This window comes from Callithrix jacchus, chromosome 2, assembly GCF_049354715.1.
Source record: "Callithrix jacchus isolate 240 chromosome 2, calJac240_pri, whole genome shotgun sequence".
In the NCBI taxonomy this organism is placed as follows: Eukaryota; Metazoa; Chordata; class Mammalia; order Primates; family Cebidae; genus Callithrix; species Callithrix jacchus.
The window spans coordinates 69238411-69253170 of record NC_133503.1 but is presented as its reverse complement, the minus strand read 5'-3'; the positions used below and the strand labels follow the sequence as shown (position 1 = coordinate 69253170).

The 14760-nt window shown below is 38.3% G+C and overlaps 1 protein-coding gene across 16 annotated transcripts in view; it reads right to left on the bottom strand.

Moving 5' to 3' along the window:
* UIMC1 (ubiquitin interaction motif containing 1) overlaps nt 1-14760 on the bottom strand; it is a 177608-nt gene that overhangs the window by 59962 nt on the left and 102886 nt on the right. For all 16 annotated transcript variants that reach the window (XM_078364667.1, XM_078364662.1, XM_008990253.4 and 13 more), the window contains 4 exons: nt 14111-14172; nt 11979-12055; nt 7207-7310; nt 1244-1397 (listed from right to left, as the gene is read on the bottom strand). In XM_078364667.1, the coding sequence (XP_078220793.1) occupies nt 1244-1397; nt 7207-7310; nt 11979-12055; nt 14111-14172 (397 nt within the window). The remainder of the gene's footprint in view (nt 1-1243; nt 1398-7206; nt 7311-11978; nt 12056-14110; nt 14173-14760) is intronic.

Here is a 14760-nt window from a genome sequence, read left to right as displayed (position 1 = left end):
CCGCACCTGGCCTTTGGTATATTCTTAAAGAGATAAATCAACAGCTCCTGGGTAACTCAACAGAGATATGTAGAACACGAATGTAAATTAGGGATATTTTTCAGCTGCTATAGAATTTCTTTCTTTTTTTTTTTTTTTGTGATGGAGTTTCGCTCTTGTTACCCAGGCTGGAGTGCAATGGCGCGATCTCGGCTCACTGCAACCTCCGCCTCCTGGGTTCAGGCAATTCTCCTGCCTCAGCCTCCTGAGTAGCTGGGATTACAGGCACACGCCACCATTCCCAGCTAATTTTTTGTATTTTTTAGTAGAGACGGGGTTTCACCATGTTGACCAGGACGGTCTCGATCTCTGGATCTCATGATCCACCCGCCTCGGCCTCCCAAAGTGCTGGGATTACAAGCTTGACCCACTACGCCCGGCCCAGAATTTCTATTAAAACAAACTACAGAAAGAGAACAAAAGCCTACAAGGGATTTATTTTGAATGAAAAATGGGCAACTCTAGAACATAGTTCCTCAAGTTCCACAGGAATCTCAATATTTGAATACATAAGATGAAATCCAAGGTCCATAGTAATACACTGATTTTTAGCCTATCTCTGTAAAACAGTAAGTTAAAACATTAAAAGATAGGCCGGGTGCAGTGGCTCACACCTGTAATCACAGTACTTTGAAAGGCCAAGGCAGGAGGATCACGGATTACTTGAGATCACAAATTCGAGACTAGGCTGGCCAATATGGCGAAACCCCATCTCTACTGGAAAAAAAATACAAAAAAAAATTAGCCAGGTGTGGTGGCACACGCATGTAATCCCAGCTACTTCGGAAGCTGAAGCAGGAGAATCACTTGAACCCAGGAGGCGGAGGTTTCAGAGAGCCAAGATCACGCCACTGTACTCCAGTCTGGGCAACAGAGAAACTCCGTTTAAAAACAAAACAAAACAAAAAAAACATTCTCAGGTGATAGACAGAAAAAAGAAAAACAAACAAACAAACCAAAAAATGAAAAGATGAAAGACTTTTCCCTTCCCCTTCTCCTGAGGTATGTGTAACAAGACAATATACCTCCTAAAAGTAAAGATGAACATAAAACTACTAGAAAAATAATAAGATAGAAAAAAACCAAAACCAACAACTTTAACTTTGAAGAATAGCTGTCTGTTTTTTCCCTGCAATGCACTGTATAGGATTATAAAACCACCACACAAAAAAGTAAGAGTCTGGCTGTCCTTATGGGTCTTTACCTGTATCTTCCCCCATCAGACCACTGCAGTACATGGCATGTCGTTCAATCTTTGTGGGTGTAAAGCTTTGGTCACATAGTGGGCAGGATACCTGAGTACTGGATGACAAGGTAGAAATAGCTATTTCCTTCTTAGCATCTTCCTTGTTACCAACCTGAAGAACATGACAAACAGCAATTATAATAGTTTTAGTTAATATCCTTCCCCCCAGAGAACTGCAAGAGACTCCACCCTATATTTCACTAACTTTCAAGGAGACAACAACAGCTTATCAAATTCAGGAGTAAAGATTGAGAGACACTACTGATAGAGTTAATACTTACTCAGTGCTTGCCAACTATGTATTAAACATTCTATATGTATTACTTGTTTAATCCTTATAATCTTAGGAAAGTATTAGCATACTCTTTTATTGTTACACATGAGAAAAGGACTCATATAAAACAGTAAAGCAACTTGCAGAGTCACAGAACAAGTAAGTGCAAGAGTTGAAATTCAAACCAAGGACTACTATCTGGCTCTGAAACTTGAGGGCACTGATCTCTACCATATTGTAAGGTACAATCCTCACTGCATCAGTGTGCTGTGTGTGCTGGGTTTCACATTTTGTATATGAACAGCACCTTAAGGACACATTTTCAATCTTACCAAAGGACCATTATTATTGTAAGTGACTTTAAGATATGAGGAGTTAGAAAACAAAAGAGCTCTAAGCCAAAAATAGCACAACTAGGATTTAAGTTAAGAACATAAGTCTGTGCCTAGACCTATAAGACCTAAGACCTAAGACCTGTGTTTGTGACTTTTGGGAAAAAAGAAACTAAGATCCATATACTTAAGAAGCACCAAAGAAGTCATTAGTTAAAACAATCAATTCTGCCAAAGCCACTCTTAAACCTTATCTCTCTTATTCCTCTCTGTTTTGTAGTCAACATTTCTCCTACAGTTGCTGGTGTCTCTTAGAGGCAGTTTTATTTTACCTGTGCAGGTTGATCAGAGCCAAGAACTCTGCAGTGATTAATTCAACAGTGTGCGTGAGCACTGCACCACTACTGCCTAACACTTGCTTCAAAGGACAGTATGTCCTATCCAATCAATGTGAAAATGTCCTGCATAGCTACTGCTTACATTTAAAGCAAGGAATACCTGGGCTGTCATTACACTTTACTACGTGGGGAAGACAAATAAAATACCTTCTGATACAATAACAAAACATGACCAAACTTCAATGCATAGATAATTTGACCTCTGAGTCAGTCAAGTCTTTTGAGGTCAGAGGTTGGGGCTATCTCTAAAACCTATTGCTTGCAATGTGATACAGCAGAGAGGAAAACAAGCCATCTAAATACCCAGTCAAACTGCCAGCAAATGTCCTGTTTTCAACACACCTGCCTTTTATTAAAAGACATACTCTAAAGGGGTAAAACTTAAAAGATGAGAAAGGAACTAACACTGGTTGAGTTCTTATACTACACAGGCTTCACCAGTCATTTTTCCATATCCATCCCTCCCAACAACCAACTGGACAGAGGTTATCACTAGCTCTGGTATTACAGAAGGGAAAACTGAGCCTTGGAAAAGCCAAGTAGCCTACTGGTCACAAAGTTGGTAAGTGGACAATCCAGGCTCAAACCCAGGACCATCTGGCATCAAAACCTTCAGTAATTCTACTCTATCATGTGATGGCAGAAACAAAAAGCCTCCCTCCCATTCCACCTTGTTTCTCAAAGTGGATCCTGCCAGGTATTAAGAAACTATCAGGTTCTATTTACTATTCTTCTCTAGAAGATGGGGAAAGTCAAGTGGGTCTAGAAGTTCTAGGTACTATGTTTTCCAAATTTCATCACTAATCTTCTCACAAATCCAGGTTCCTCTATTCATAAATCTTAAAATCAAAAGTTGTAAAGCTTGAAAAACTGAACTGGCCAGATATGGTGGCTCGCACCTTTAATCCCAGCACTTTGGAGGCCAAGGTGGGCGGATCACATGAGGCCAGGAGTTCAAGACCAGCATGGCCAACATGGTAAAACCCTATCTCTACTGAAAATATAAAAATTAGCCAGGCATGGTGGTGCATGCTGGTGGCCCAGCTACTTGGGAAGCTGAGGCAGAAGAATCGCTTGAACCTGGGAGGCAGAGACTGCAGTGAGCCGAGACTGCGCCACTGCACTCCAGCCCAGGTAACAGAGCAAAAGTCTGTCTCAATAAAAGAAAAAAGAAAATCACCAGGCGTGGTGGGTGACGCTTGTAATCCCAGCACTTTGGAAGGCCAAGATGAGTGAATCACTTGAGATCAAGAGTTCAAGACCAGTCTGGCCAACATGGTGAACCCTGTCTCTACTAAAAACACAAGAATTAGCCAGGGATGGATGGGCATGCCTGTAGTCCCAGTTACTTGGGTGGCTGAGGCAGGAGAATCACTTGTACCCAGGAGGCAGAGGTTACAGTGAGCCGAGATCATATCACTGCACTCCAGTCTGGGTGACAGAGGGAGACTCTGTCTCAAAAAAAAAGAAAAGAAAAGAAAAGAAAAGAAAAGAAAAATAGCAAAGCTACTTGAGCAGAAGGATGGTGGCGGGGGGAGGGGGAATCAATGTACCCTAAAATTTGCAAGTAGTCTTGAATTACTGAAAGTTAGTGGTAAATGAGCAGTTACTTGGCATTCTAAAGTTCACTAAGCACAGAAGTGCTATATGACACAAACATGTCACTGGTGCTCACATTCAGCACTATACTCCTTTGTATTCATCACAGCTCTATACAACGCAGAGAATGTACCTTTAACTATTAATGTATTCAAGAAGGAGTAGTCTGTCCTTTATCTTATTGTGAATATGAGACCACTTCAAACTACCGTTCATAGGCAACTCTGAAGATTTCTCAACATTTTGATGTTAAAATAAATTATTTTTCCCAGCATCATTTAAAAAATCTATTTAACTATTAACTACTATGGACGAACCTCAAGTGGGAAAAAGGCAAGCAAAGTAGCTTTTATTAGGACCACGCAGTCAGGGATTTTGTCTTTGCAGAGTTGCTTCTATTTCTTTTAAAATATTATACAACTATTTTTCAAAAGAGGTACTTGGATACTGAGTCTTGCCATCTTACAGGTTGTTGGTCCCTAACTTAAGACTTCAAAATATATATATATCTCACTTCAAGAAATGAACTCAATGAAAACAAAAGCATGTCCTGCAAATCACCAAACTCTCCATCCCTTCCCAACCTAATTATGTGTAGCTTAGAAACCTCCTTATTTTGGATCTTCCCCTTCTTACCACATGACTCTTAACACAGTTTACTTAAAAACTTACTGACTCAACTAGCTCTGGAGGACTCTGAATAACTTCTATTAGCTCTTCTGAGAATAGAATATTTATCTGAGACTCCAACTAAGGGAAACTCTCAGGCAAGATATTCAGAAAATACTATTTCTGAAGAAAGCTGACTACTGTCAGAAATCAAGAGAAGACTACATACAGTTCTGCCATGGGTATTTCCAAATACCTCAAATACTATTGAGCGATTCTCTGTCATTAGTAAACTAATATAACTAAACAGCCACAATATATTACGAAGCAGTAAAATAATATGACTTTCCACATGACACTTCTACTTGTGACAAATCTCTGCTATGTGTTTTATATTCTTTTTCTAATTTCATCTGCAGAGCAACCGAGTCAAACAGATATTTCTGCCTCCATTTTACATATGAAGAACTGAAATTCAGAAAAGCCTTTCTCTTCTGTGCTTCCCTAATGACCTGGGAATCTATCATTACCTTTGTCAGACCATTATAATTACAATTATCTGTTTATATGTCTGTCTCCTCCCTTACGAGAACCATCTGAGTGCAGGAACTGTTTTTCTTATTTATCTTTGTATCCCAAGAGTCTAAAAGAACCACTGGCACAAAGTATACAAACTATAAATAGCTGCCTAGTGAATGAATAAAACGATTAATTTGCCCAACATTCAAAACATAGTAGAGCTGGAATTTAAAGCCATGTCTTCTAATTTCAATGCTCAAGCTCCTTGTAATACACCATACCACCTTCCAGTAAAGAAGAGATTTTAGGACAGATGACCTATATAGATTCCAATGGCAAGAGTCCACACCCTTTATACTATCTTTGTGCAGGTAAAATGTTCCATTCTGTCTAATAAGTGACTTGTAACTAGTAAGTGATTATTCAATGATTTGAAAACTACAGTACCTCTAACTTCTTTTAATGGAAACTTCTAAGACTATTTAGAGACATGTACAGATATCAGTAAACAGCAACACCAAAAAGAGAACATTCAATGTGAGAAAGGCTGTATGAGTCCATCTATTTGATGTGTAGTAGCATAGACATGTACACTATAAATTCTAAACCGGGTTCACGCTCTTTGGCCCAAACAAAGAATGGTCTCTTTTGCAGTTGTGGATGGGTATGAAATCACTTAACGAAGGGCTTCTTCTGTATGTTAGGATGACTATGGTAATAATACTCTGTTCCCTATTCCCATTTAGAAAATTCTGTTTCCTTCTGGGAAAACAATACAGAGGCCATTATGACATTATGGAGCAGAATCTGTTCTCAGTCGTTCTGCAGCAGGGAGTGTCATCGTCTTTCCTACCACCACTAGCATCAGGGAATCTCAGTCTGTCAGTTGTGACAGATCAGGTTCCAGAGAACCAGGCAGTGTGCATGATTCATGAAGGCAGAATTTTTACCCAAGTTACCTGCAGTGCAAAGACCAGGGAGAGAATCTAACTTCAATTGTAAAAACTGTTTTTTAAAAATCTCAGGCCTGGCACAGTGGCTCATGCCTATAATCCCAGCACTTTGTGAGGCGCCAAGGCAGGCAGATCATGAGGTCAGGAGTTTGAAACCAGCCTAACCGACATGGTGAAACCCTGTCTCTACTAAAATACAAAAACTAGCCAGGCATGGTGGTGGATGCCTGTAATCCTAGCTACTCAAGAGGTGGAGGCACGACAATCACTTGAACCTGGAGGTGGAGGCTGCAGTGAGCTAAGATCGTGCCACTGCACTCTAGCCTGGGAGACAGAGCAAGACTTTGTCTCCAAAAAAAAAAAAAAAAAAATCCCAGAGTATGAAAAGGCACCTTTCTTTTTTTTTGAGACAAAGTCTGGCTCTGGTTCCAACTTTCAGGAGTTCAATGTCAGCCTGGCTAAGATAGTGAAACTCTGTCTCTACTAAAAATACAAAAATTAGCCAGGTGTGGTGGTGCATGCCTGTAATCCCAGCTACTCAGGAGGCTGAGGCAGAAGAACCACTTGAACCTGGGAGGCAGAGGCTACAGTGAGCCGAGATCGTGCCACTGTACTACAGCCTGGGCAACAGAGTGAAACTCCAACCCCACCCAAGAAAAAGAAAAATATATACACTGAGAATCTTAATCAGAAGTATGAACATGCAATCAGCTTTATGTTTACTGCCAGATATATAAAGTTAGGGAAGGTAATGATGCAAACAGAGATTTGTTTTATCATGCAGCTATCTTAACTTTGCATTTCTGATCACATACAGAAATTAGGGCTGAAAGTTATATATACATCATAACATAAATATGGTATTTTTTTCCAAGACTGTCTCTGTTACTTATTGGTACATAATAAAAAATGCCCTAGAACTTCAGATTCAAACCCATGTTCTATTTCTACCATTATTAGCAGCATGGCTTAGAGCAAATTAAACATCCTAAGCCTCTGTTTCCCCATCTGTAATAGAAATAATGCATACAAAAGTACTCCAGAAATGGTAACTATTGCTATTTTTAGAAACAGTGCTGAACCAATCTTAACTATAAAAATCTCTCCCTGACATAAGTGCCCCCAAAACTAAAACCCCCCTGCCACCTAAATCTTTCAGGCCAATGTCAATGTTGCATCAGAGAGGACTGCCAGCAGAAAGAAACCACTGAGAAAAAATATAAAGGAAAATATTCACCTCCTTATCTGCCACTATTATTCTTACTCCATCCGAGATATCTCTGCTACCTGGAGAGACTTCTCTTTCAAGGTCAAAAGTTTCAGAAGAACTTAGCTGTGTCTCTGTAATTTAAAAAAATTAAAATCCCATTAATTTTCATTTTGTGTTTTCACAGTTAAAAAAACAAACATGCCGATTCTCCCTAAAGTTTAGGATATTATAATATGATGGTGGTAATATATTAATAGATCTAATTTGTTTCTTCTTAAAGCTTTACTGAGGCATAAGTTACAAATAACAGAATTCACAAATTTTCAGCATACAGTTTAATGTGTTTTGACAAATATAAACCATTTATACACTGTAGCATTTATGCCATGTAACCACTACCATAATCAAGATATAAAACATTTCCAACACCCCCAAAAAGTTCTTTGTACCCTTCTGCAGTCAATCTTCTACCACTTTGGTCACTCCAATGGACTCTTTACAATGACCAGTTTACTTTATGGTCCTTTAATTCTGTCTTTTCTAGAATGTTATATAAATAGAACCACATGTCTTTCATGTCCAGCTTCTTCCACTTAGTATAATGTGTCTAAGATGGACCATGTTGTCATATAATATCAACAGTTCATACTTTTTATTGCTGAGTAGCATTCCATTGTACAGACACATCACAATTTGTATATTCATTGACCAACTGGCTTATTGCCACTGTAATTCTAGTTTTAAAGTATATTGATTTGACAGAAAACAAGAACCTGTCAATGTTAGTGCTGAGGTAAAAGAGAGGATTAGCAAAAACAGAAATTGGGACCAGAAACAGAATATACATTCTAGACAAATATATGCCTTTCTTTAATATATTCTTAAGCAGCATCTATTAATTTAACAAATATTAATTGAACATCAAGTCCCCAAGCATTGTACTAGCAGCCAGTAATATGAAAACGTAAGCTGGGGTCCAGCTGCCTATTTTTCTAAGTAAGGTTTTATTGGAACACAGCCATGCTCATTCATCTAAGTACTGTCTATGGCTGTTTTTGCACTAAAATGGCAGAACCAAATAGTCTCAACAGACTATATGGCCCACAGGTCCTAAAATATTTATTACATAGTCTTTTCTTTTTAAAAAGTTTTGTTGGGCACAGTGGCTTATGCCTGCAATTCCAATGCTTTGGAAAGATGAAGCAGGAGAATCACTTGAGACCAGGAGTTCAAGGCTGCAATAAGCTATGATCACACTACTGCACTCCAGCCTGAGTTATAGAGTAAGACCTGGTCTCAAAAAAAAAAAAAAAAAAAAACAGTTTGCCAACCTCTGCTGTAGACACATATCACTTAATATAACAACCAAAAAAAAAATAGTGATTATCTTTAAAAACCACCAATATATCTGGAAAAGAAACATTACAGACTGAACGTTTGTGTACTTCCCAAACTTCGTATGTTGAGATCCCAACCCTAATGTGATAATATTAGGAAATGGGACCTTTGGAAGGTAATTAGGTCATCAGCATAGAGTCCTCCCTCAAAAGACTGGGATTAGTGCTCTTTTATAAGGGACCCCAGAGAGCTCTCTCACCCTCTTTTCATGTAAGGACACAGTGGGAAGTGCCATCTATGGCTCTCACCAGACACCAAATCTGCCAACCTATTAATCTTGGACTCTCCAGCCCCCAGAATTGTGGGAAATAAATTTATATTGCTTATAAGCCACTCAGTCTAGAGTATTTTGTTATAGGAACCCAAACTAAGATGCAGAATGCAAATCCAGTAAGTTATCTGTTATCTGACACTACACCTACTGTACCTTTAACTGGCACTTTTGTGCTTCACAAATACAATAAATGGCCAATGTTAGGCAAATAGAGCATCTTGCAAGTTTATAATGTGTCTTCTGAATTGTTAAGGAAGAATTAAATACATTTCCAGAATTAACTGTATTTTAATAAATCCAAAATTTTTTGAAAACTGGACATACACACACATACCACCTTGTTGGAAAAAGGCTTACAGTACATAAACTTAAAAATCCTCTCTGTTAACTTACCCTGAAAGGTATATTCAAAAAGACCTTCAGTAAATAAAAATAAGAACCATTCACTGCTTAGATGACTGCAATAATAAAAAGTCTTCAACTAAGCTTTCCGTGAATAGCTAAAATGTCCAAATAAGAGGGCATTAGCTTCTCAGAAATAAGCAATGCTAGAAGCATGCAAAATGTGGGCATAGGCTATAATTTTGTGTCTTCAACTAAGTAACACTAAAAAGATACTGGAATCTTAAATATTAGACCCCTGAACTGTCAGAAATATGAAACAAAAGGAAATAGGTAACAGACTACACTAAATGTGTGTTTCATCCATTTGGAACAAATTTTTTCAGACAATTTATATATATAATTTCTAAATTATATACTTAAAAAGAAACCCAGGAGTTTGGCTTCATGGTGAAATAGTTATACTTTCTTAGCAAAAGGAACATTAATGTAGCGAATACCTTTTACAATCTCATTTGGAAGTGGTTTATGTCAGCAAACAGTTGTACTTAATTAGTAGGCTAAGGACAACAAGTCATGATCATATAAGCTATCTAACCTCAGTATGAAGGGCTTGCTTTTCCCTCTCATTAACTAGCCCTTTCAAGATCAATATATTTGCAGGTTCCTCCTGCAAGATCCCATGATATCACACACCATCATCCTAAACAGACTGAGTGATTTCCTTTGAGGAAGTCAGTAGTCCTAGACAGAGAGGGGGAAAAGCTTTCTTTCACAAAGGTAGCACAGCATTCTTGAGTGCTCCTGCCAAAATCTGAGTACTTGGTAGTGTATGTAGTCTCTTAGCGGGGATTGTTAGGCAGTAATCCAAATACATTTCAAATAAATTAAGGTGCCACTTTCAATAAAAACCAACATAGGCTGAGCATAATGGTTCATGCCTATAATCCCCAGCACTTTAGGAAGCTAAAGTGGGAGGATCACTTGAGCCCAGGCATTTAAGGCCAGCCTAGGAAACACAGCAAGACCTTGTCTTTACTTAAAAAAATAAAGAAAAAAGTCTTAGTTTTAAAAATTAGGTGCGGTGGCACATGCCTGTAGTCCTAGCTACTCAGGCTGAGGTGGGAGGATCATTTAAGACAAGGAGTTTGAGGTTACAGTCAGTGAGCTATTGCAATCCAGCCTGGGCAAGACTGCCAAATCAAAAAAAAAAAAAAAACCTGTCAACATAGTTCAATTTTTAAAATAAATGAAGACCTTTATGATAGACTACCAGATGTTTAAAAATATTTATAAAACTTTCCTAGATTACATGCAAACTAAGTTTGAGTGTCTGTGGAAAAACACTGAAGAAACCAAAATAAGAAAACTGTGAGTATCTCTAACCCTTACAGGCTATATGAGACTTGAGGGAAAACCAGATGTGACTTATGGTAACATCTGTATACTTGCTGTTCAAAGTTAAACATCAGCAGGAAGTCCCTCAATCTCACATGAATGAGGCTAATGATAACTACAGTGGGCTATACTTACTTTTCAGAAGTCAGAAAGGAAAAAAAAGTCTAAAATTCTGATAAATACAGTGGGTTATACTTTTCAGAAGTCAGAAAGGAAAAAAAAGTCTAAAATTCCTTACAAAGTAGTAGTTCATACCACAAAATAATGCTTCATATTACACAATGATTCAGGAGTTTCCTTAGATGGTATGTACCTTAGTTCATTTTAAATTATTTTGTATATCTAAATCTATCCATGTGCAACACTGAATGAGCATCTCTTCTGCCTAAAGTACGTATCTTTTAATTTTTATAATTAACAAAAAGCAAACTAAAGTACTTAACCAGGTTAAGCATCTTGTCTAAGATGAAAAATAACAGTGATGGCTGGGTGCGGTGGATCACACCTGTAATCCCAGCACTTCAGGAGGCCGAAGTGGGCGTATCATGAGGTCAGGAGTTTGAGACCAGCCTGGCCAACATAGTGAAACCCTGTCTCTACTAAAAATACAAAAAATTAGCTGGGCATGGTGATGGGCACCTGTAATCCCAGCTACTCGGGAGGCTGAGGCAGGAGAATCACTTGAACCCAGGAAGCGGAGTTTACAGTGAGCCAAGATTGTGCCATTGCACTCCCGCCTGAGCAACAAGAGTGAAACTCTCTCCAAAAAAAAAAAAAAAAAAAACAATGACAGACATGCGCAAAACTCAAACTCTGGACCTCCTATGCAATAAGACCCCAACAAATGGCAATATAAAAACTAACTACTAAAAGGCTCTTAAGTCCAGGCACAATGGCTTGGCTCACATCTATAATCCTAGCACTTCTGGAGGCCAAGGAGGGAGAATCACTTAAGCCCAGAAGTTCAAGGCTGCAGTGAGCTATGATCACAGTAACACCAGGCTGGGTGACAAAGTGAGACCCTGTCACTAAAGTAATTTAAACAAATTAAATAACAAAAGGCTCTGAATGTACAGTTAAGTAAGTGCTATTTCTGATGCTTTGCTGCCATCTCTGACGAGGCTGGTAAACAATCAAGGAGACAAAAAAGTAATGTTAATTTCAAAACTAAATTACCCCTAAGGAGAGAAAAGATTGAGAATAAAAGCCAATGTCCATTAAAAACATCTATATGTGTATATGTATATGTGTGTGGAGATATGTACAAACATGTATCGATTACATATAAACCTCCGGAGAGTGGGTTTGAAGAGTTAGTGGAAACTTAATAAGCATGAAAAGGTAGACAGGTATCAGAAATTCAGTAAAATCACAGTGGGGTACTTACCAGGACAAACAATGATTTCTTCTGCAGAACTCTCTGGCAGAAGGACTGAGCTTCTCTTATTGGTCAAAGCAGCAACACTAAAAGAACCAAATCCCAAATGAATTCCCAGCAAAATAAATCAAAACATAGGGCCAAAAGCAATGGTGAGTCACTCACAAAGCCACAGGTAATCTGATACTTGCTGCCTAATACCACAAAAGCACAACAGGAAAGCAAGGAATCAGTACTGAAAACTCTAGGCCAGAAATATGGAAAATAAACACACTTACAACTTCAGTTCCAGTGAAATCACTGAATGAAAACAAATTCCCTTTTGGAGTTCTTACAAAAGAAGGTCAAAGGGTAAGAACTGTCTGTCTGTGAATATCACAGAAGGCAAAAACTCCACTCCAATTTAAGGATGTCAGAGGTGATAACCTCCATCTCAGTCTTCTGAAGGCTGGAGATGTGTAAACTAACAAGAGAAGACACAGAGATTTTTCTGACAACAAACTAACTTTCTCCTCATTTTGCAGTTAAATTCCCTCTTTATCTCAAGATGTAGCTTTCCAAGCAACAAAAATAAAATACAGTTCCAAACTGCCCTGCAGCAAAAATCTGCCCACATAAATTGAATCTCTCTTCTAAGAAAAACTTAATTATGAATAGCTTCCCTCATCCAGCCTTCTGGTTTTCCCTGCCTGCTCATGCAGTACAATCTCTTCCTGACATAGGAACACATGACTGAAGATCTGAGTATTTGAGCTAGCCCCCTCATGCTTCACAGAACTTTACGATTGGTTTGATCAAGTATGCAAGAGGATGCTTAAAAACAGAAATCCTCACATCAACCAAGAACCACAGAGAAGAGAGAATAGCTACGACTGAACTCATGATAAATAACTAAATCCTGAAAGAAAACCACAAGTGATTTCTCTCTCTAAATAAAACATCCCATACCATTTGTTATAAACCCAAGCCAGACATAGTTTACTCTGCATGTAATATTAGTGCTCTATTCAAAGGGTCCATCACAAAACAATTTTCTGACATTTATAAAATGGGCTAATCAATTTGAAGTCAAACCACATTGCCTGCGATTCCAACTCTCTCCTGGTGACAAAGCGTATAATCATTTATTGAAGGCTACATCTGCTCTGCACAAGGCTCACCACAATAAAGCAGAGGCCTACAGGGAGTAGAAGCCTTCTCTGTTAAAACCATTTCCAAAACTGTCTTAACAGCAGGCAAATCAAACCAAAGCCATATTCTTTAGCCCAGGAAGGAATACCAAGTACTATCAGAAGTAACCAGAAGCCTAAGAAAGACTATCACCCTGACTACAGCAAATGGCAACTGGGCTTCAACTCCCACATGGGAGAACACAGTCATGCAGTTCAAAATTAAGTTCTTGAGAAGTTCTCAAAATTCAACTACCAGATAAAAAGGGCAAGTGAAAGTAACTGGAAGCATGATCCAGTTAGTAGTGCAGTTTATAATCAATCAACTGCTATCTATTATTAAAGAAAGAAGACTTAGAAGATAAGCCCATCAATCAATCAGCAACAACAGTGGAGGAGGCAATGCAAAAACAACCCTTTACAGGACAGAGGAGGCACAAACAGATTAAAAGTAGCACAGGACAGACAGTGAGAGTGACATAGGTCCTGTGTAGCCTGAGTAATATGAAGACTTTAAAGAGGATGTAAGTCTCAAGAGTAAATTTAAAAGATGTATAAAGTTTAGATATACAGACAAAATAAGCATAAGTAGAGTTTGGGAAAGGGGTAAGAATAGAAGGACTATAAGAAATCAGTCTAGAGCCTTCGAATTGGCATAGAAAACTGGGGTAATTAGTTAAGAGAACAGTAGGGTGTGACCACTTTTCAGGAATAATGTAAATGAGATTTATGCCAAGATAGCTGGCCTGGACAAGATGATCTCTAGGATCTCTTCCAGCTCTAATATTCTGGGCTTTTATGAGATACACATCTGAGAGCTTGCAGATAATAATAAAATTTCTCCTAGTCTTCACTTACAAAAGAGCTTAAAGTTCTCTGGCCAGCTGTTCATGTACAGTCTCATTCACGTGGTTCATCTCCCTTACACTAGCACCATCAGAGGAGAATTCATAGCAACACATAATCTCTCACCTTTGTGAAGCAGGTACAGAGTTTCCCTTTTCAGAAGTTTCTTCAACAATCCCTTGGGAGGACTGCAAAGAAATACATAATATCTTAAATATACAGGCACAGGTGAACTGCCTTCTCTTCCTTAAAAAAAAAAATTTAATCGTTCCACGTTATCTCTCAACAATTAGCAATAAGAAGAAAATATTTTCCAAAAGCCAGTAAGTTTCAGTAAAACAAGCACATCCTCTAAAGTCAGAAGACTGGCATTTAAAGCAGAACTAAATCACCTACTAACTTTGTGATTGGGTAAACGGCATCTGAATCTCTTTCCTCATTTTAAAATGGGTATTAACAATTGCCTCACAGAGTGTTATTATGAAAATCAAACAAGATAATGTATGCAATGCACTTAATAAAATACAAGACCTATATCAACATTAATTGGTAAGTTAAATGAATTTGGATTTCAGAAAAACAATCATGAAGTTTATGTAGGGGGAAAGGAAAACAGAGAGAAAATTCCAATTTTCAAAGGAAACACTGAGTTGAGATGAACACTGCAATCTATGATCTCTCTGAGAAACACCAGGCCATAGCGTAGGACATCCAAAAGGAAGGTCATAAAGATCCTCTTAGCTACAAATCTGCCACTGTGATTTTTATATCTGGCT